The 23069-nt window shown below is 40.9% G+C and overlaps 2 protein-coding genes across 4 annotated transcripts in view; both read right to left on the bottom strand.

Annotated features, from left to right (window-relative positions):
* Positions 1-18384, bottom strand: part of acot7 (acyl-CoA thioesterase 7) — a 55698-nt gene extending 37314 nt beyond the window's left edge. The window contains exons 1-7 of one of the 3 annotated variants that reach the window (XM_086141383.1): positions 14906-15102; positions 13825-13942; positions 11413-11569; positions 2759-2850; positions 2368-2482; positions 1635-1649; positions 1410-1496 (exon numbers count right to left, since the gene is read on the bottom strand). In XM_086141383.1, the coding sequence (XP_085997509.1) occupies positions 1410-1496; positions 1635-1649; positions 2368-2482; positions 2759-2850; positions 11413-11569; positions 13825-13942; positions 14906-15069 (748 nt within the window). In that variant the 5' untranslated portion in view covers positions 15070-15102. Of the gene's footprint in view, positions 1-1409; positions 1497-1634; positions 1650-2367; positions 2483-2758; positions 2851-11412; positions 11570-13824; positions 13943-14905; positions 15103-18255 lie in introns of those variants that run through there. The other 2 variants (XM_086141385.1, XM_086141384.1) reach the window with 2 other exon arrangements.
* A 1104-nt stretch (positions 18385-19488) lies between these two features.
* LOC147214145 (transcription factor HES-2-like) lies at positions 19489-20797 on the bottom strand. Its single transcript, XM_086141906.1, has 4 exons — positions 20708-20797; positions 20505-20600; positions 20321-20408; positions 19489-19817 (listed from the first exon to the last, which is right to left on the bottom strand). Exons 1-4 carry the CDS (start codon positions 20795-20797, stop codon positions 19489-19491), a joined length of 603 nt encoding a protein of 200 aa, XP_085998032.1.
* Positions 20798-23069: the final 2272 nt, after the last annotated feature.

Genomic DNA, 23069 nt, shown 5'->3' with positions numbered 1-23069 from the left:
GACGTCCACCAAAATCATCACTCTGTGGTAGGAGGGTTTATTAATATAAACAATGTTGATAAAAGCTAACATTGAACAGAAACTGCCATGGGTAAAAGACGGCTTTTCATGGAGCCCTCACTGCTCAGTGAATATTTCAGTTAAATAATAACCTTGCAAAGGACAGCTTGAGTATGCAGATGAATGCTGAATTAGATAATTTCTGTCTCCCACAGGGAAAAAAAGAACAACACTACCACAGACCTGAGACTGTTTTTTTACACCCAGCAAACAGAGCATGATGAACACCTGGGTTATGTAGGTCTCACTGGCCCCCAGCTATGTTGGACCAACAACATCTAGAAAATTGACTGTCAGTTTTACGACTGCTCTCTGCCTTTTTACACTGGCCAAGATTGTCCAGAGTTGTCATATATTGTTGGCTTTCAACATAGTGAGATAGTGAGATCCATTGGAAACAGCTGTATAGGCAAAAGGAGCCAGCAACAAGTTGATTCTTTGTACAGGTAGTTTCAATGAAAAACAAGGCTAACTTTTTAAACAGCATAGTTTCATCCAGAGTTGAAGGGAGCCTGATTGGAGATGAATTTGAAAGGATGTAAATGTATTATAATACTTACATGTATAACCAGATGGAACTGATTTACACAGATTTTCTTGTCCTTTTGTATTGAATCAAAGTGTAAAGATAAAGATGCAAGAGCTGTGTGCTCCAAAACATACATTCTGAGGTGTAAGATAGAAGGGTGTGAACCTTTTGCCTTCTGCCACTTTTCATACTGATATTGACTAGCGACCAGTTCGGGCTTTATCCCGCCTCTGAGTGCAGTATAAGGAGCAGATGATAGATGGATGGATGGATATAATAACATTTTAAGCTTGCAATTGACTATCTATAATTTCCTTCAATTAAATTTGTCTAGTTGAGATCATTGCCTTGTCAGTTTGGCTCCGCGTCAGTATGAGATTCCATTATGGAGACATTTTTAAAGAACTAACCTTAACTAAAAACAAATAACACAACTAGGACTTTGGTGCTGGATTCCCACTGAGGGCAATATATAAAGAAGAGTTCATATAAAGAAGTATCACAAAAAGGAGACGCTGAATATCAAAATTGTATAACGACCCAATTTTGCATTACCTAATTTTAGTTGAGTACATGAATCAAAGTAAGAGAAACTGAAGGTTACTTTTGTTAATTTATTAGATTCATGAAAAACCTTAGCCTTTTTTGGGATAGACTTTGATCTCATTATTGCTAATTAGATAATGTAGCCTGAACTGTTCCTAATTTTAGTGCAAGTAGAAACGACACTTAACTACAGACTCTTAGCCTCTCTCTGGCATTCATATGCTTCCAAATAATCAACCTGTCAGGTTGAAATGAGTGGGAGGGTTTGACTCACCTCCGTGAACATAGTCGTGTAGTGTGCAGTCAGAAGGACCAACCAAGTGGATCAAACTGGACTGGCTGAAACCTACAGTGTGCTGTTCTGCAAAACATACAAAAACCTTAATATGAGAATTTTTGCCCATGAAGCCACAACTAAGGAAAACTTTATGTGCAGCGAGCAAAACTCTTACTGAATTGCAATGACATGCAGCATGCTGAGCAAAATTACAGACCATACCTTTAGGTGCATCCTCTGCAGTTCAATGAATATGACAAAATTGAAGAATTTGTTAATAATTTCACTACATTTATATGTAGTGAAATATATTATATTTCAATACATTTACACAGCAAATGAGCACCTCAATCTTCAACTTCAAAGTGATGATAAGGAATTTCTATCTAGTATGTCAAGTACTTTAATAAAAACGTGCCTCTGCGTGTTCACATACAGGAGGAATTCTTCCCAGTTCCTCTGCCAGTATTTAACCTCAATAATTAATCATATATGTCTACTCAAAATGTCCCATATACTCATTGTATTATTCATGTATAATTTCCGATTACGAAACCAAAACACCAGATTTACCATTTACATATTCAGTTGTGGAATTTGCAATTCATACTACGGTGACCTACCTATAATAAGGCATCATTACCTTCAAACACAATGAAAAAGATGATGTTTCAACAACAGCATTACAATCAGTATTGAAAGAAACACATTTTCTACAATGTTGTCATTGAAATTGTGAGCTTGGAGCAAAAACGGCATTTGCCCTATTAGGGCAAGACATTTTCAGCGTGGATAAATGCATCTTGACCTCTGACATCCCTCAACCTATGGATTACCATAGAACTTTCAAAAGCAAATACAGTTATTGAAGAGGCTAGAGCTGAGCTCTTACACCCCTTTGGCTCCAAGCCCTCCAGTATTAAGATTCAATTTCAAGGTCTTTGTGTCTGTCTACCTGGGTTGGCGGGAGGTGGAAGAGCCTCCTCAGTTCTCGCTTTGGTTTCCAGTCTTTCCTTCTTCTGAGCCTCATAGCGCACTTTGCCCTCCTCCTCTTGTTCCGCACTGGCATACTACAGACAGAACAGCAACAGTGTGAACATACACAATTGTACACGCTCATGCCTTGGTTCCGTGCCGTATGAATGTATAGCCTTATCAAGCTGGCACTCAATAATATTTTTGAATTGAACTGACAGCCTCTTATGAATTCCCCTCTACAACTTCTGGTAATGCCATTTCAGACACTGTGTGAAGGAAGTGCGACAAATAGGAGCTGACAGCAAACTACAAAAGGGTAAAATAGCAAACTTTGGTCTATTAATGTCAGAGCAACGAACTCTGTGTACCTTGATGGGTGGCACCTCAATGATCTTGTCAACATTCTGCAGAGAGCAGGGGACATACCACAGTGCCGCCTTGTTGGCCAGTTTTTTGGCACCTGCAGTCACAGAGAAAAGGTTGAATTCTTGTAACAGGGAAAATGTCATTGGTTATTTTTGAATGCTCTTTTCTTTTCTGCCTAATAATATTGACAGTATCTGGGAATAACAATTCATTTTAACACACTTTCAATGAATCTAACTAATAAGACGATAAGGGAAAAACGAAGGACGACACAAGACACATTATAATATATTCAAGTTGTATGAGAGGTTTGTTTGCCATGTCAAGTGCTGTCAGTTAGACCCTGTTCAAATCTCCTTTTTCATCCTTTGAAAAAAATCATTATTAGAGTAAAAAGCTTCTATCCTAATGACATTCAAATCTGTCTCCAATATTTCCATGTAGTTCCATGTGGTACATGAAATATTTTAAGTGATAGGCAGCTGTAGCATTTACTTTGACTTTCTGCAAGAACCAAGAACCCTCAAGACCAGAAGACAATACTGGCAGGAGTTTCATATCATTGCAATCAGGCAAAGAGGTTGTCATAGTGATATCTGTTCCATTTGCTCAACACTTTTTTGCCTAATTCTCCAGGAGAAAGATAGTCTATTCTAAGGTTGTGTTATTATGTCAAATGAAGGAGGAGGCAGGCAGGTAGACAAAAGACAGCACAGGGCAGGAAGGCATCCTCTGATGAGGGTGTCTCATGAACATAGTGGATACTTTTATTGACACAGAATAAGCAACTATTGTGTTGACCAGTTCAATGGACATTTTCTTTTTTTATATATATTATTGCTACTGAATAATGAGAATGATATCATTTAAAGACCAAACATCACATGAATAAAAGATTTTGTGAAGTATTATGACTTTGCTGTTTGCAATTTGCAAATGTGTGCGCAAATGAAAGTATGAAGTTAAGCAAAGAGACTGGGAGCCAAGGCTTATGGCAGGCTACACTTGGGGAATAACATTTGCATTTTACACCCGAGTTAAAACCGTACTGACAGCCAGACCACGTTGCCATGCCAACCACTCTTCTCTCCTCCAAATTTCATTGGATCTCAACCTTACAAGCAACCAGGAAGTTGCCCACAGGAGAAACGGAGGCATATTTACATATCCTTGACTTTACCAAGACTGAGAGACTCCAGTCTATTATTAGATCCTGCTGGACCTTTAAAGGGAATTGCGTTTAGGATGAAGGGGGGAAGAAGATAAGCGAGAGAGATACTCAGAATGGAGGGGAAAAAAAGAACCACCGTCTAAAAACTATTTCCGGGTGGATTGATTTCCTGTTTACCAAAACACATCCAGTTAAATCACCTGAAAAGCTTCCTATATTTACTGAAAACGATGATAAAGTTGCATACATTTCACTCTCATAGTTTCTCCACAAATAGTGTCATACATTACTCCCCTGAAAACTATCCCTTCCTCTCACTATGCTCTACCTCCCAGTTTTAGCCCTGACCCATACCCATACCATTGTGATACACTGGTGCAGTTTCTTTGTCATTGAAAAATATCCACAAAAATGGCATTATTGCTGTTCCCACTACATGAGACAAACATCACACAAAGCTTTACATGCTGCCAAAAGAATGAACAAACAAAATATTCAAACAACTAAAAAATGTGATCAAGGAATGTCAGATAGTGCAAAAAATCAAATGCTGGTAGCAATGAGATAAGGATCGCATATTTTTGTGGAACATTTTTGTTGGGTAGCGATGCAAGGACTTGGTATTTAGCATGGGTGAGTCGGGTCTGACCTTATTAAACGTCAAGTATATCTGGAAAGTGCAGGCAAACACCTGAAGCGGAGCTGCAGTCTAACAGTTGGCAAACCCCTGTTAGAGTATTTTTATCTGTAATGTTAATAAACATGTATATTGTGATTGACATTTTGCAATAAAAAACAAACAAGATCTTAAATGAAAATGTAAACAAAAAAAAAATCTGAATAAAAAGAGTAAGACATCATCCACATAGATGACAAGAATTAAAAGTGTAATCAAAATTCCAACTCCTGAATAAAGTGACTAGAGTGGATTTGCTTGTGGCTCAAATACAAGATAATGGCATCAAAGCCTTGTTTTTCCCCTTTTTTTTTGACAGTATGATGTTGGAGCTAACATCTGACACATACAGTCATATATTGCACCACATCACGCAAGGAAGCAGCAGAACATCACATGGTAGATGATCCAACTAGCATCACTCGAATGATTTTGCAGTAGAATATGACTGCCAACAAAGAGCACTTTAGCCCAGCTGCTAGTAAAACACTTAAATGCACAATGGAAAGCAGAGCGACACATAGAATAGCTGTCTGCTGCAGGACAAGCTGAAATAAACATTTAATTCATCAATCTGCCCAAGCCCGGGGGTTTTCAACTGATTACAGAATTGAAATCCTGTACCCTGAGCAGTATATATAAGCCAAAAACATTAGTTGCCTTTGTTGAGCAGGTGTAAACAAACAAGCAGAATAAACATTTTTTACCATTTCAAGATGCAGAATCCCCAAACAGTATGCTCTGCGACATATAATCACAAATTAGCTGCTTTTGGGGATTGATTTAATTGTTCACATGGGTGTCTGAGTGGGTGGCTGTCCTTCCAGCACTGCTTATGAAATCTCCAATCCCCTTTAATCCTAGATTAGAGCGTCAATCTCTGCCTGGTTCCTGAGATGTTCCACATTCACAATTCCTGTTCTTTAAAACTTGAAATGCCATGAAGGGCTCATTGATGTCCCTCCTTGTCTTTACTCTTTTTTGCAGATTGCCTTCCCTTTTATCCACTTCACTCTTACCCACTTCTTTCTCTTCAAGCAGTTGCCCTTACCCTCACTTGTTCACCTCTCCATCCTCCCCTTTCTCCTACCCACTAGCCTTCAAACCCCTTAGAGCAGGAGAAAAAAAACTTTGTTTTATTTTCTCCTTCCTGAACAGCGTGTTCCAGGAACAGAGACAGTGCAGTGAGAATTGCTCATAGTACTTGATCCCCATGATCATAACCAAAGATTTTCCACTGCGCTTAGCCAGTAGTCCATTACTTTTAACTATAGCAGAGCTTGGCTTTGGGACGGTGCAGCCCAATACAAATAAATTAAACCGTTTCAGAAGCAGAGTTTTGGGACTGAGTCTTATAAAACTAACATTCAATACCCAATTAATACCTATAACCAATAAGTAATATGTCATATGGTCTAAGACTCAGCAAAATTACTAAAACTGTGACCATCTCTGTTCTGCCATAAGTATCAGACATTGTTATTACATTCAACCGTAGGATGAAACCCTGCCCTGCAGTTGATGTTCTGCAGAGGTTTTTTGAATCCTGTAAAAACATCCTCAGGTCTTCCAGAATGTCTTTGGTTCTAAATCTTATTTTATCTAATTTTTGAAATATGATTTGTCAAATTTTAGATGATAGAAATACGATATGTCAGTGCTTCAGCTGTGGGAGCTAGTGCCTGGCCGAATTAATAACAAAAAAAGGAGTAATGATATCATTTTTGTGAAATGAGAAATGGATATTAAATTAAGCCTAAAACAAGGCATTTCAAATTATCTGCAGAGGTTGCAAAGAAAGACATGTCGTTGTGTGACCCACCGGGATCGTGGCAAGAACTGTCATGCTTATTTTAAGCCTCACCCATAATGCTTTGCTCTTAACTGTGTCTATGCATGTGCACGAGTGTGTTGAGGGGGCATGATCTGCGTATGCTGTGTTTATGCAGATGTGCTTCTGAGTGTGCATGCAATACAAGCATTAATACAACGGTGGGAATTTTTGGTGAGCTTATCTTTGTGTGAGCTCTAAGTGCATATTCATACGTATATAAATATGTATGAATATGGGAATATACGTATGAGTATGCGTCAATATGTAATCTTCAGCTTCCTCAGCTTGTGTTTTGTATTGCATGTTTAAGTGTGTGAATGTAGGTGGACTTCGTGGCTTTGTGTGAAACAGAGAATGTGTGTTTGTCAATGAATTCACATGGATTCTCCTGCAAGCTTGCACATATATACGTGGGTCTATGCAAATCTGCAAGTGAAAGTGTGTGTATGTCTATGTGTGAGTGCGCATGTGCAATCTGCACAGTGGGGACAATCATCACGGCTTGTGCCCACAGTAGGCAGCCTTCCCCCTGGGGGGCAGTGACTGAGGCCTGCCTGATGAGATGCTGCCTGACTGACTGTAGAACCTGGATGCCCGCTTCTACTACCACACACACATGCACACACATGAAATAAGCATAACGCCATTAACATGGAACACAGAATGTAATGCATATCTATAATGTTGCTCCCTCCACTAAACAATGGTCTAGGTGTATAAATATTGAATAAAAGCACACAACATCATACACAAATACCACCACTAAATTAAATTAATCCCTACATGATCCTGCCAGTTACATCAGTCTTTTTCTCAGAAAAAAAGATAGCTCTGGGAATACAAAAAAATAACCCTGCCTCAGTACATGACTTTTGTGAAGAAATGCCTGCTTGGAGGGCATCTTGGTTGGTGGGTGTAGGAAAGCGTAGGTGTGTGACTTTTTCTATGCAGAATGTGTCAGCAGGCGCATATCAGTCTGTGCATGCACATAGGTCATTCCTACACGCTGCATGTGTGTGTCAGTGTGTGCATGCATGCGTCGTGTTTGCCCATGTACGCAGGTACATCTACTTGGCATCTGTGTTTGACTGGGCTACAGTGTGTGAGGCCTGATGCTAAGCCAACATGACAGAAGCAAATAATGTCTGCTCCCGTTATCTTCTCTTTCCCCTCCACCCTGCAGGAACCTTTTTTAAAGGGCCAAACGCTGATAAAAAAAAACACACATGCACAGGCATAAGCATGCATGTATGCAGTAAAATGAAAAAAACACGAGTGTAATACTTGCATTTATAAACTCTTGAATATATATGCCATGTGCAAAGAGAAAACATGCAGCAAACCTCACCCTTGCCTCAGTTATTGACAAATGTTTAATGAATAAATGTGTGTGTGTGTGTGTGTGTGTGTGTGTGTGTGTGTGTGTGTGTGTGTCTTTCATTGACCTATCAATAGCTTTCAAGATTGTCAACTGGGAGCTCCTATGGAGTGTCCTCCTGAAATTTGGCTGCACAAGAAAATTTGTTATACTCCAGAAGTTTCACATTGGGATGATGGCACATGTCACTGCTGGAGGCCAGGAATGTGAACCTTTCAGGGGTCTGCACTGGGGTGCGTCAGGGATGTGTCCTTGCTCCAGTACTTTTTAATATCTTCCTGCTATCTGTGACACTGCTGTTATGTGAAAAAATTAAGAAGCACAGTGGCATTACGGGGGTAATTCAGGCCCGACAGAAACCTTTTTAACATCAGAAGGCTTCACAAAAGTAACCTCTGAACACATCACTGAGTTACAGTATGCGGACAACTGTGCAGTTGTGGCCCACTAACCAGAAGAACTTCAAGCTGTACTCACAACTGCTGCAACTACCTATGGCAAACTGGGTCTCTGTAAATGTAGCAAAGACCGAGGCACTGTGCTGTGGACAGCTACTCACCCACCTCACCCGCCAACCTTCACCATCTCAGACCAGCCCCTTGCAATTACAGAATCTTTTAAATACCCCGGCGGCTTCCTCTCCAACGACTGCAGCATGGAAAGGGAGATACGAAACCAGATCAATCAAGCATCATCTTCTTTTGGGCAACTCAGACAAAGAATCTTTCAGAACAAACACCTCAACCTCTGCACTAAAACACCTGTTTATCAGGCAGTAGTCCTAACAACACTCATCTACACTTGTGAAACATGGACACTGTGCGCACGACATGTAAGGATCCTCGAGGCCTTCCACGTCAGACCTACATTGCATCCTGGGTATATCCAGGAGGAGCCGCGTCCCACACACGGAAATACTCCGGAAAACCCAACTGCGTCAGTATCGAGGCCACGGGTTGGCCATCTCATCAGGACACCCAAAGATCGCTTGCCATAGAAAGTTCTCTTTGGCCAATCACATCTCAGCCACGGCTCTGCAGAAAAGGCGATACACAGGGCTACTGAAAATCCTGATGAAGAAGTGCAGCCTGAAGCCAACCCAGCCAGAGGACGCTGCCATCCAGCGCTCCACCTGGCGGAGGCTGTGCCAACAAGGAGTGCACAGACTTGAGGATGACCAAACTGATAGGCGGATGAAGAAACGCATAAGGAGACATGAGGCCAGCACCATATCTATAACCTCAGCCTGTGGATTCACCTGCTCTGACTGCGGCACAGTGTGGATCAAGGATTGGATTCTATAGCCGCAGCAAGACTCACAAATAGCCATAGCAGGATTGTCATCATCAGACACGATGGGCAACCAAAAGAGTGTGTACGTGTGTGTGTGTGTAAGAGAGAGAGAGAGAGAGAGAGAGGGGGAGATAATGTGTATGTGTGTCAGGGAAAACTGGCATGTGAAACCTGAACTTATGTATTTACTGATACCATATACTAAACAGGAATGACAGCCACTGAATTTGGCAGGAAAGCACAACTTCCTTTTAGGATGTAGGTGAATATTTTATTGCAACAAAAATATTATATCCCCCTGTGAATATTTAAAGACAAAGGACTGACCTGCAAAAATAATGGGTCAGGTGCAAGATCTGTACACAAAAATGGATACTAGTCAGTACAATTACTTGCTAATATCAGATTCATTTGATGAAAACATGACATTAGCAGCTGACCTGCGAACCCAAAAATAATCACATAAGCGGGGTTAAACTGCATCATCTTTCCTAGATCGTTTTAACTTGGAGGCTACCTGTATTTCAAAGAGGTGGAAACAAACTTGTCATTCATCTGTTGTTCTTTATTTTGTCTAGGATTAAACATGATATTGTAGAATATGAGTCAGTGTGACTAGAATTTGTGTGTAATTTGCACTCTAAATGGAGCAAATCCATTATAGAATCTGTTTGGCCTACGCACCCTGAGAGACCTGAATTGAAAAGTTTCTATTCCTGCATCTACACTCATCTCCACCACACCCACACTGCTCCCATCCTGAACCCACACTTTGATTTATTACACTTTAACAAAAAAAACTTCATAATGTGTACACTTTGGCTCTTCTTTAAAATGAGCTATCTTCTTAACTATTCATAGAAATTAAACTAATGTCCCATGTGTGACACACATACACACACACACTAGCATCATTAGAATGTTTTTTAACTCCTATTCCCATCTCTGAAATAAAGATGATTACATTTCATTTAAAATGCTCTTTAAATTACAAGATTAGTTCTATCACTGCACTGAATCATAAATCCAGTGATGTGCTTCAGATCAAATGGAGCTTGGAGTGTTTCTGTCTATCAGTTCTCTTGCTGATCCTTCCTCCCTGACAGCCCTGTTCCTGTAGCAGGCTGCCCGTGACAATGCCTGGATGGATGTACATCGCTCTCCACCTGTCATTTCCTATCTCTAACTCTGCCTCAGTCAACCTGCTTCCAGCCCAGCAACCAGCCGACCAACCAGTAAAAGCCTGTTGCTACGGTAACAGTTGTCTAGAGGATACTTCTTTTGTTTCTCGCACCTCCTTTCCTTCATTCTTCTCTTTCTTGATCTTACACTTTCTTGTTCTTTCATTCCATCTCCCATCTTTTTGCTCATTGATAAACTGGGTTGTTTCCCCTCCACATATCTATCCTACCCTATTTCTCTCTTTTGCTTCGACTCTATGATCATCAAAAGTAAGATGGGTTCTTTTGAGGCTCTCTGAAACACTACAGTTCCTTCTAAACCCATGTAAATCCATTACAAAAGAAATTAAAGACCGCAAGCTTCAGTGCAACAATATGCTGTCTTTTTTATAGGTCAATATCCTGCTAATTCACTGTAATTACTCACACAGTTCTACCCATAATACTCCATGTATGTCTACATATGTATAAAGATGTCTTCTCAAAAGTTGAAGCACATGTAGCATAAGACATCCGGCTGCTGCAGACAGGCTGTGCACTGCTGTCGTCACTAACATTTGAGGTTAAGAGATACACAAGGTCGGCCCAATATGATCAACCCTCAGGACACCCTGTGAAGCCCCTCATACATTTTGTGTGCACACACATTACGTGTACATACCGCACTTTAATAATAAACTAAAATCTAAATGGACGAGAATAAAATACCATAAAAACTCAGAAAGCAGAATCTTATGATTTATGTTCCTCTGTCATGTGTGGCATTTAATGCTAGATCTCCTAATAGCACTGTTTCACCGTTCATGTGCTGGTTTACTTATTGTATGCTGCCCTCCACTGACTGCAGAACGGAACATCACATTTAGACTGAAATGATATACTAAATAGGCAACATTTTTCAGGGTCCTTCTAACCAGAAGTCCTAAGAGAGGTTTGGGTTGTGAGCGGAGTGTGACATAATGTGCCCATTACTACTAAAAATTGCAATTTGATAAATATGCTAGAAAAAAACAAATACAAATGACAGGATAGATGATAAACAAAACACACTATTATGAGTCATATCCATTAATTTGTGTAATGGCTTTGACTCAAATGCAATGATTATGTTTGCATGATTTACCTGTGAGAATGTTCTCTGCCATGACTTTAACCTGTACCTCCAGTGAATGCTTGGAGGTAAAAGTGATCTCTGCAGTGGCATGGGCGACCTCGCCAATAGACATGGGATACAGAAACTCTGTCTTCTCCACCCGAACCAAAGCTGCCACACAGCGGTCCTGCAGAGGGACAAAGTCAACAAGCCAATTAAGTTTGAGGGACAGAAATGTAATAAACCAGGTAAAATACTGGAAATATCAGTACTGTTTAAGATGCCTTCTTGATAAGATGCCACTTTAAACATCGAAATGTGCCATTGCCCTCTCAGAATGAAAGGCATCAAAAAAGAGATATGATATTCACAAATACGGCAACATTTCCATGGCGACATAAACTGTAGTGGCTCCAATCAAACAAACCTTAGGGGTACTATAATGTCTGACATGATAAAACAGGCAGTTTTTCAAATAATTTAGTCCTAAATAGACCTCTCACCATTAGGAATTGTCATAAAAAATGTGAGAATCATGTTTGTATGTGATGAGTTACTTGTGTTACAAATATCCACAATCAGGGTTTAATCGGAATCTTTCAAAATACTGCAAATGCTTCCAAATCACATGTTCCAAATCAAATGTAATAATACCCAAAAGCCAATAACAAAACTAAGATGAAGAAGCAAGAAAAAATTTTTAACATCCAAAATAACCCCTCCAGGGCTGGTGTTGTCCAATGAGCTTTTAAACACCATACAAATTGAAGGAAGCTGTACAAATGGACTTGGTCATTATTATCAGCATTGTATCAGTAGAGTTATCAGGCGAATTCTGTACGTACTGTAACAGATGAAAAGATGTCAAAGGTATGAACATCTACACAGATAGGTTTATCATACAGTCTTATCGAGACCAAAGGCAGACATGGAGTTGAAGGAATTTTCTTGTAGGCGACACGGCAACCGATATTAGAGTGATAATATAGATTGACCCCAACCATCAAAAAGCAAAGAGGACTGAATCGAATCAAATATTCTGATAGAACTACATATTTCAGTAATAATAATGTTTCTTTTAAACTTCGTGTTGAAAAACTACATGAGGCATAGGATGTAAAATTTATTATTGCACTTTTTAACATCTCCTAGATGGGATGTTGTAAATCAAATAAGGTCAACATCGTCCAGTGTAAAGACGATGCGAAGTTTGTGTGAGATAACTCTTGTATCCATAAGCCTTTGAAACAAGCAAAGTCACTTGGGTTAAAGAAAAAGATAAAAAGAAATATTCATTTTTTCTTTGAGGTTCTAAATAATTTCCTTTATATAGCAGTCAACATTAATGAAAGTCACATAACCCACTAGGAGTTATGAATCAAGCCAAACTTCCAAACATTATCTACATTTAATGCATTATCATGTCTCTCTTATTTGATAACCCTCCTTTTCAATTCAATAGCTAGTCAATGAACTGTGAAAAAGCAACAGCTCAGGATAGTGTCACACTGCCAATGTACACCAGTGCCAAAGAAAACAATTAAAGACAGCAAATAAAACTGTCATAGCATTTTTTTTACCTGTGTTTACACAGCAGTTCTCACAGATGGTCTGTGATTGCAAATTAGATTTTGTAGCACATTAGCGGAAAATCATAATTTACCCACAGACAGGAGGAGCATGATGTGCCCTCACTGCTCTCTTAGTTGCGATTAGTAGTAGTGTTGAACCACACCGTGTTTAATGGTTGAGCAAAAACTGCTTGTGGAGTAATACTCTCTGAAAGAAATCCTTTAGGAAACATTTTCCCCAGTGGACTCTGGTTCAACTTCTTTGAAAACACTTCAACACAGGCTGAACTATTTGTAACTGCCAATCTTTCAAGACAGGAACTGTTACTACAAGAATGTGACTGGTTTGGACTTCTCAACAAAAAAAAAAGCATTTAAATATTTTTGATTTGCACTAATCCTTAACCTACATGCTTTTAGCAACGTAGTGCTTTAGGTTACCACTGTACAAACGAGACTCATGCCCACTTCTTGTATCATGACCATGAATTCTAGAGCACAAATTAACAGGAAAATTGAGTTTTTACCTGCAGCTATTTTCACAACAGAAAGCATTTCCAGTTTCTAACAAAAGGAGTTGAAACATCATTTGTTCATGGTACATAGCCAACAGCTGATTCCGATTGCGAAAGAGCGTTCATATTAGGCATGTAGAGTCAAAGGATGCTTAAAATATATTTTCATTAAAAAGTAGTACTTCTAATGGAACAACTAATATTCAATCTATACAGCAGAAGATATCTTCAAACGTAAAACCCACCGAATATCTACTTGTTTCAAGAAAGCTGGTGATGAAAGTGTGTAATAGATTGTAGAGATACGATGCATGTAATGAAATTGTTTGATGCATAGTATTAATGTAATCTGTCACCCCGTTCTGCGTGTTGCAGTGTCTGGTGCTGATGATGCCTCCTGCTTCCTCAATCATCTTCAGGATGGTTCCTCCGTGGACGTTGCCCACAATGTTGGCATCATCTGGACGCATAATCCTGTAATAAACAGATTTGTTAATTATTTTTGGGTGTTATTTTGACAGTCAAATGATGGTTTGTGAAATTAGCATATTGTATTTTTAGACACAATAAAATAACAAAAATGAACATTAGACCAAGATAGACCACTAATAGCAACTACAGATCAAATTGCAAGACATGCTAAGCTGTAGTTCATTTATTGTGTAAACTAATCAGCACTGAGGTCTACCCTTGAAAAGTGATCTTGTCGCCACTTCAGTGGACATGCAGCTGCTCCTTAAGAAAGTAGCACCTACATAATATCTGTGCAATGTCTGTGATTAGATACTCAAGTGCTGGACATAATATGAAAGCTAGCTGTGTGTGCGTGTGTGTGTGTGTGTGTGTGTGTGTGGCTCTTAGGCAATCTTCTCACTTATCATGTGTCAGACTGGGTGTGATTACAATGAAAGCATCAAACAAAAGCCCACAGTATTGCCGTCCCTTGATTCATAAGCGGATGTGAACAGACAACCAGTGTTGTCACTATCAAATACAGATTAATCTCAGTCACGTGATCTTGGCAGTTTTAGCCAGTGTGCTAACATGTTGATGGTGAAATTGACATGTTTCTTGTTTGTGATTACACAAATAAAATGTAATCTGAATTAAATATGCTTGTTGGTGATATATCCTACAGAAGAAGCAGACTTCCTGTGTACTGCAATGCAGTACAACATACATACATGCATACATACATACAACAGCAGAATTAACAGCACTATTATTTGGATCACTATTATTTATATTGGTTAATCTTGTAAATATCCTCACACTTACACAAACAAAGACACAAACAATGTGATGGTGTTAAATGGGCATTCATCTCAGATAACTTGCGCCTTATTAACCGAATCAAATTGTAATGTGTGTGTGTGTATGTGTGTGCGCCCACACGCACCTAAAGGTGCGAGAGTGTTCACCATCAGGATAGACTACCTTTTCAGTTGATAAATGAAGTCCTGCTGAGCTTCCATCCCCCCGACTTCCCTGATATTTCTGCTGACCTCCTGACCATGAGCCACTTGGCGTTTCTCGGATGGGATGCGTCTATTATCCACTTCATCTGTTGGCTTGCTGCTACGAGGCCTAAAGCAACGCATCCTTTCAGTCTGACTGGAAACCTTTACTGTCAACCTCATTTTCTTTCTCTATTTAACCTCATTCATATCTGAGATCTATGACGTCAAACTGGCTTAACAAGAACCTCCCTCACAATCCCAACTGGTCTGACTGGACCCTGAAGCGTCAGTTGCAAGAGTTGACAGACTGAGGATCGTAGAGAAGCTCAGGAGACACAACAGCAGCCAATGTATCTGATTAAATTCCACAGGGGAAAACTACAACAATCATGATGTTTTATGCTTCTCTGTGCAAGTCATTCAGATATTCATTGACCAGCAAAAAAAAGAAGTATTCCTAAAATTGCAGGCAACACAATTAAACTGACAAACCAACAAGAGCAAACAGACCATAAATGTATGCCGTTCATGTCGAAGTGAAGAAGCCTCTCGGGCGAAAGTTGAAAGGTCTTTAAGGGAAGAAATTCAAGTCAAGTTGCCGTGAAAAATTTTCAAAATGAGTCAACAAGAGATAAAGAAAATATAGAGAAATTAAATCATGCCCATGACGCATTACGCATTCTTGTTTTCACAGTTGCCAAGACTTATGCACATGTCAGATCTGAAGTGTCTGAATGCCTTTTTTCACCTCCAAACTGGACAATGAGTGACGAAAGCATAACATCTAGTGTAGGGAGTCTAATGGTCCATTTCAAAGATGACTTGTACCTGCCGGCCGTGCATAAACATATTCAGTTATTTTTTAATTTTCTCAAGGTTTGGGGCAGAATATGCAGGTTGAAACATTATTGAGTGTTTGATTTGGGAAGAAAAAAATGAAAAAAACGCAAGGATCACATCCTTACAACATTGACAAATACCTAACCCTTTCAAGACAAGTACCAGTGATCCAGCTCACATACAGAGCAAAACAGTTTTAAAGCTGTAACTGTCATGCATATCTTCTGAAAATGAAATGAAAATGAACAATAAAATTGAGCATTTTTCAGAAGATATCATTCAGTTTACTTCACACTAAAATTAAATCAATGTTTGCTTTAAGACCATTTCATGAAAAATTATTGTTTAAAAACCCATCTAAAAAGGCACATTGAAGCGATGAATGCATTTTCTCAAAGTAGAACTCTTAACACAACACAACAAAGACATTGCATTCTTACCTTTTTTGCCAATAATAATGGCAAAAATATGGAGTTCTGTTCAAAAAGGGGAATCTTTGAATCATTTGCCTTTATACACCTTTGTAGGTGAAATCACTGTGAGGTCTGGTTGATGACTAGTAACTGTTACTGAAAACAAATGCATATAAACGGGATTGTGAATTGGTGTGAACATTTTTTATATGCTGAGCATTGGAGGTATTAGTCAAACAAAGGCACACTGATATCTCAGTGACATACATACCTAAAACTCATGTATAACAGGCTTGTCCACATTAGCAGGTTGATTGGTTTGTAATGGTAAATTAGCAGTCACAATAAAAAAAAAAAAGTTTCATCTTCTTGTGAAAAAACATGATCGGTAAGGTAATGGTGACCTTTGACCTTGAGTCCAGGCGTATCAATTTCAAGAAACCTCTGCATCCCGATATTCAATCACGACACAGCTAGAAAAGTCCACAGGAGTTAATTCAAGGTTCATACACAAAGAAACCAAGCTTTAGGCATGCAGCATAATAGCTGCAGCCATGGAATAGCTCTTAATTATATCGGCGAGCTAACAAATCTGCAATATCTATTGAGACACCCCCCAGAACCAAACACATTGTCAAGTCAGAATAAAAAAGTAAAAAAGTGCAACAATAACCATTCAAATATGATATTGCATCACAAAATATTACAATACCGTCAGACGGTAGTTTTTTATGACAAGGAACAGTTTCTTATTTTGACAACTGTGTGAGGCCATGATGACCTTACATCCCAACCTCCACATATACTTGATTTCTTTTACCTGCCTTGTAGGTGCAGTTACAAGCGACAGTTGATCTCAAACAGAAAAAAAACACTTGACCCTGAATAAAAGAAGCTACATTTACCCTTAAGGTGCAACAAAACCCGTGCATATCAGACTGTAAAGCTCTAACCAATGACACTGCAAATTAACTCATATTCTTTTTCATATATTTGATTTCTAGCAGTGGGTTCAACTTTTAATCACTGATCATAATTTTCAGACCTGATTGAAACATAAAGGACTATGATGGCCAGGCATCAGGAGCCTCCAAGAACAGCTTTTGCCTCAGTCTGAGAGAAGCAAGCAGACACCGATGAGCCACTTGACTTCTTTATTTGACAAAGAAATCATCCACCTCAGACATTAGGGAAAAATAAAAACCAAATAGGCTCGGACATGCCTGTGATTTCAGGGGCACAAAAACAAGGGTCATCCTGTCTTGTTTTCAGCAAACAGAAAGCAAGCAACTCAGTTGTTGCCTGGAGGCATGAAGAGATGAAACAAGCTAATTTAGGTAAAACTGGCCTTTAGTTGTCAAATTCAGAAAAACAAAGTTAAAAACGCTGACTCTAGTGGGATGGCAGTAAAAAAAAAATTACATTACTTTGCGATTTCATCCAGACGCAAGTATGAATGGACAAGCCAACCACGCAACCACGCCAAACGAACCGCCGGGCGGCGACACACGCCAGACAGCCGGATCAAGAACACGAAGCTGCAAAATAAGATAAATAAAAAACGGGGCCACCTACCGGTAATGACACGCAACAACACCCCCGCATAAAAAACCCACCGCGGAAAAACACCATGCGACTCGTTGCAAAGTCTGTCAATTCCATCCGCGTCCGTGGGGTGTGACGCAAGGTGCTCCTCGGTCCGTGTTCTGTGCATGATTCACTTTTATGACTTAATAAAACGGTAAAGACAACACAGTCCAAGACAGCGTTGGAAATGGGTTATGTCCTGGAAGCCCACGATGCCGGGTGAAACTTTCAGTGGCTCGACCCTCCCGTGACGTGATGACGTGACCTTAACGTGTCCTTTCAGCCTGAGGTGGAAGCGATACGCGCCGATGGCGTGGACCTCAGAGGCCGGATCACCCACGAAACATACCGACTCATTCGCGCATACACCCTCTGCTACCGGCGGACGGGAACCTGCGGCGTGTTATACCGGGAAATGGGACGGATTCCCTGGATTATCATCCGGTAATCACGCGGACATGTGATGGTTACTGATAAATATCCGTACCTGCATATCTGGAGGGAGGAGTCGGTCTCTCCGGCGGCCGTTACCGACATGATGATGTTGCCAAGAAACTCCCGGGACTGGTCGGTGTCGTGTTGCGGTTCCCCGTGCGTTATGAGGCGGCGGGAGGGGGGTGCGGGGCGGGGGGGGGCTCCTCCGGTTCACCGGCTCCTCGGGTCACACCGTTTCCGGTAACTGAATCACCTACATACGTTGAGGGGGGTCTGACTTCACTTGAGGCCTTATAGTCGGACGGATGTAATTCCAGACCTCGATTTGAAATCAAAGTGAAATCATCGTAATATCTGATGAGAGATGATGGAGTAAACCGAACACTTCTTCAGCCATCTTGCTTTCAAGCGCCGGCGGGAGAGAAGCAACCAACGGTGGTCGTTCCGGCCAGCGGCCACACGGTGGCTGCAGAGACCGCGCTACCGAGGCCCGGTCGAGGGCAGCGTCTTTTCCCGGCTGACCTAACGTTGACACACAATGTCTTAACAATTTCCATACTTTAAAATCCACCCGCACCTGTTTGCAGTTTAAATATACCCATTCGGAAGTGCTTCTCTGCATCACTTTGTGGTGAGACGCCTTTAGTCCGAGTGTTTACAATGCTGTTTATTTATTGAACAATTTAGAAAATTCGGATTTCGCCTCATCGTGCGATGAGTGAATGTTCGTTTGGATCATATTCCTCTCAGCAAAAAAAAAAAAAAAACTGTGAGTGAAAACAAAGAAAACCAGAGGGATAACTACGACATCGCAGTTTTATTTATTTTTTTATATGTACAACATTTGCTCCAAACAGCAAAAAATAGACATCCTAACAGATGTACTTAATTTGACGCATATCGCGTCTACATAGTCAATCTGCACAGACTCAGTATCCTGAAATCTCCAGTGCAAATTTAAACAAATGCTGACCCCTGGGGTCTTACAGAGCAGTTTCGATGGCCCTAAATCACTTAGTCCTCCGGCAAGGCTAAATTGTTAACGTATACATACATGCAGATTTTTAAAACGACGGCAGTCTAAAGCGTATCATCTCATTCCAGCAACAGACTCGCTCGCAAAAAAGAAGTATACAATACTCAAATAATTTGATTTGGCGACTACATAAGGGTTTTCATTGACAAAACGAACTGTAATCTCGGTAAATACTTACACGTCCTGCTTTAACGCATTCCCAATGCTAAAATATTACACTTAATGGGATTTTTCCGCAGCGATCAGTTTCTACCACGGTCTCCACATGGTGGCGCTGGCGGCCTGCGGGCTCGGCTGCGCTCCGGGAGCCGCTGCGCTGCAGGCGCCTCGGGGGTGGCTCTCCTGCCTGGACTCTAAGCCGGATTTGATGCTCAGAAGTCTCTGCTGCATCTGAGGGAATGTTCTGGAGTTGTGTGCGCAGCAGTTCAAGCAGGCGGGGGTAATGGTGGCGTTCAAGGACCGCTGGATAAACTCGCTGACCCGCTGGCACGCGTCTGGGTCCAGCTTGGTTTTGGGGAGCAGGGCAGAGACGCGCTGGAGGCAGGCTTTGTAACCCTCCTTGTAACCATCACTTGAATCTGGAAGAGAACAGATCCAACATGAACATTTTGCAAATAGTATGATATTAATACAGTCACTGTCTGTGAAGGTTCTAAGTCAGTGAAGTCGCCCCCGTGTAATTAATGCCGCTCATATTTAGTATATAAATGCAGAGCGGGCGTAACTACAATTTGTATAGAAAGTAGTTTATCAAATAAATGAAGTATTAAATAAATTATATATATATAAATATATATATATACAATTTATCTTTTACTTTTCCTTTCTAAATTTTATTCTTGATGCTCACAATTTTGACGCTGCTACATCATGTGCCTCCCAAATGCCCCTTGGGAACAAACAAAGCTTTTCTGATTCTGATTCTGGAATCTTGTTGGAATCTTCTTGTCGTGCCAACTTGACTTGAATAACTTCATTTGTAGACATTACACCCGTGTTTAAGTGAAGATTATTTTCACTCAAAGGAAATATTTTCAATCATGAAGCCAGAGAATTGGTAAACATGCCAAACAGAACTTACTGCTGCTGTTCACTGGGGGGAGATCGCTGAGAAATCTCACAGTCATTTCTAGGATGTCAGCTTTCTCGAGCTTGGAATAGCGAGACCTCTGGAAATGAATGAATAAAAATCGAATGTTAAAGATATGTAAATTTCACAAAAGGTTTTTTTAATATCGATGTGAAATGTGAAAAAAATGACTTACATCTCTGCCTGTGAGAGGAAGAATCAGGTTTTTCAGGTGGATCAAACTGTCGTTAATACGTGCACGGCGCCTTTTCTCCATCAAGGGTTTCATTGTCTGGAAAAAAAACAGCGACGTACATTTAATATGTTTCATATCCACCCATCACAAAAAATATAAAGGAATAACAAAAAGCAAAAGTAAAAATGGATGACGTGACTCACCTTTCTGAGCGCCAGGGCTTCTTTTCTTTTGGCCACGGTCAGCCGTGGAGCAAAAGACTGGGGGACTTCACAAGTTAGGTTTGGAAACATTGTGACCGTTCTCTTGGCACAGGAGAAGTATCCGACACACGAATCGGTCAAGACGTGTCTGTAACGGTCGTGAACTGGGGTATATATGCCCGTCCGAAGCGTCGGTCGCCGTGCGTCACGGGAACGCCCCCAAGCCAAGACCAAACGATTTGACAGGCCACGTATTCGATGAAAACAACAGAAAAGCATCATATTAAGTGAGATAACCATCTGTCTTCTCTTAAACCCAAGCTTTACAACTTTACTGCGTGTCTGCGTTGTGATCCGTCATCAAACAAAACCGAACTGCGTCAAGGACATGACCGAATTGCTGGGTGATTGTGGCGCGTCGTGGCGCGTCGACGCCGAGCGTTGTTGGAGCGGTCGTCCTTTGAACCCAACATTCCTGGTTCGATTCCCGCGCTCCTCTCAGCCTGTTGAAGTGTTGTTGAGCAAGAAACTGAACCTCCAGCTGCCCCCTGCCCTTAGTGCATCCATGATGGTCAATGCCGTGGTCAAAATGGTCTCTGCGCATAACTGGATAGGATGATGAAGAGGAATAGTTCGACGAAACGAATTCAAATCGCAGCAATAACAATTTACTCAGTTGATCAAAGAAGTTCAATATTAGTCTCAAGCAGCGATGATTAACTCTTTTTTTTGTTCCTATAATTTATCTGTCCACCTAAATCCTTATTCGTGCATTATTACGAAACTTCAAGTCACAAACGATGAACAAAATACAATATCGTATATGTATATGTATATGTTTAGGTATATGTATATGTTTATGTATATGTATATGTATATGATGTATTACCAAACAAATCTAAAACAGCTCTCCAAGAAAAAAACTTCACTTTCTTTGAATGAATTATCTCCTATTTTTATTTGTGTTGTTGTTTTAACAGTGTGTGCCCGGATTATTACGTGTCCCCGTTTTCTAGCGGGCCCGCTAAACAACTGTTCAGAGGGTGCAATACACACCTAGCTGCAGGGGTCAGCCTTGCGTGCGTGTTGAAATGCCCAGTCTCTGTTGCCAATCACATACCCAAGCCACGCTACTTTCAAATAACATCTGCTCGTAGATTTTGACAACAATAGTTTTGCATATGAGTTTTTTTTATGCAGTTTTTGCCCGAGGGGGCGGGTCTGCACCTGAAGGCTGTGCAGGGGTGCGTCCCGCTGCTGCAAGCGCTTGACGCGGGGCGGTGGGCGCTGAAATAGTGTCAGGGTTGGGAAAAGTAACGAAGCTTTTCACTAATATCACCGCAGAAAATAATCCCGCTCAAATAATCCCGTTGTTGTTGTTTTTATTGTTTTTTTTTAATTAAAGAGTGTCTACTTTTGTGACATTTGGCAACTGTACCCTTCTCAATGCAAAGCCTTCAGTACTTCATGCCCAGCTATGAACAGTTAAGCTCTTTAAATTTGAACCGCGGAGACGCGAGCAGCCGTCAAATACCACGGCACTCAGGGGAACCACGCGCGCGGCACGCGCCACGGCGACCAGATGGCCGTCTGTTATCCACCCCACCCACGCCCACCCCACGCCCACCCACGCCCACCCCACCGAGTCTGCCTCTGCCCCTCACCATCATCCGCAGCACCCGGAGCCTCTGGCCGATCGTTAACCATCTTCCATCCGCAAGTGAATACGCGCGCGCACGTACACGCACAACCCAACACAAAACACATAAAGCCTTTCTTTGTGCTTTACGCAGATGACACATGACTTCTGCGCATTTTTGGCGTGGCTTCCAAGTGCAGGTCGCTGGTGTCCAAGCTGGCCGGTCACGCCGACGCCCCGGCCTGCAGGCGTGTCTCCTCCCGGCCGTCTGCAGAAACTTCAGCGTCCGATGACGACGAAACAAAAAGCTCAAGCTTGTGTGTGTGTGTGTGTGTGTGTGTGTGTGTGTGTTTGTATGTTTGTGTGTGTTTGTTTGTGTGTGTGTGTGTGTTGGAGTGGGGGGCGCACAGGAACTAAAAGTATTGAGCTAGTGAATGATACCTTGCTCTTCCCATTAAATGAGATTTATTTCATTCACATCATGCGTTTTACTCTTAATGGTACACATATAATTGTCTTTTATTGGTTTTATTCTATGTATCCTCGAGAGAAGTCAGCAAATGAACTTTGCACCAAGCTCTCAGTCCAGTCAACATTTTTTCAATATATTAGAACCCCGTTCAACACTCGATCGTACACATTTCCACACCATTTTAAGCGGTGATTCATTTACAGCGCGGGCTGGTGCGTGAGATGGGTTGGTTTCGGGTTTCTGGGCAATTG

The sequence above is a fragment of the Fistularia commersonii genome, chromosome 34 (assembly GCF_037954325.1).
Source record: "Fistularia commersonii isolate RoL2024-O1a breed Wild chromosome 34, RoL_Fcom_v1.0, whole genome shotgun sequence".
Taxonomy (NCBI): domain Eukaryota; kingdom Metazoa; phylum Chordata; class Actinopteri; order Syngnathiformes; family Fistulariidae; genus Fistularia; species Fistularia commersonii.
Note: the sequence above shows the minus strand (reverse complement) of the source record. Positions and strands in the feature narration are given on the sequence as shown.

Excerpts from the sequence above, each read along its gene's own strand:
- LOC147214145 (XM_086141906.1), bottom strand. The coding sequence starts at position 20,797 with ATGTTTCCAAACCTAACTTGTGAAGTCCCCCAGTCTTTTGCTCCACGG. Across the intron at positions 20,601-20,707 it reads AAGCCCTGGCGCTCAGAAAG|ACAATGAAACCCTTGATGGA; the intron begins GTGAGTCACGTC and ends TTTTTTTTCCAG. Across the intron at positions 20,409-20,504 it reads TTCCTCTCACAGGCAGAGAT|AGGTCTCGCTATTCCAAGCT; the intron begins GTAAGTCATTTT and ends ATTCATTTCCAG.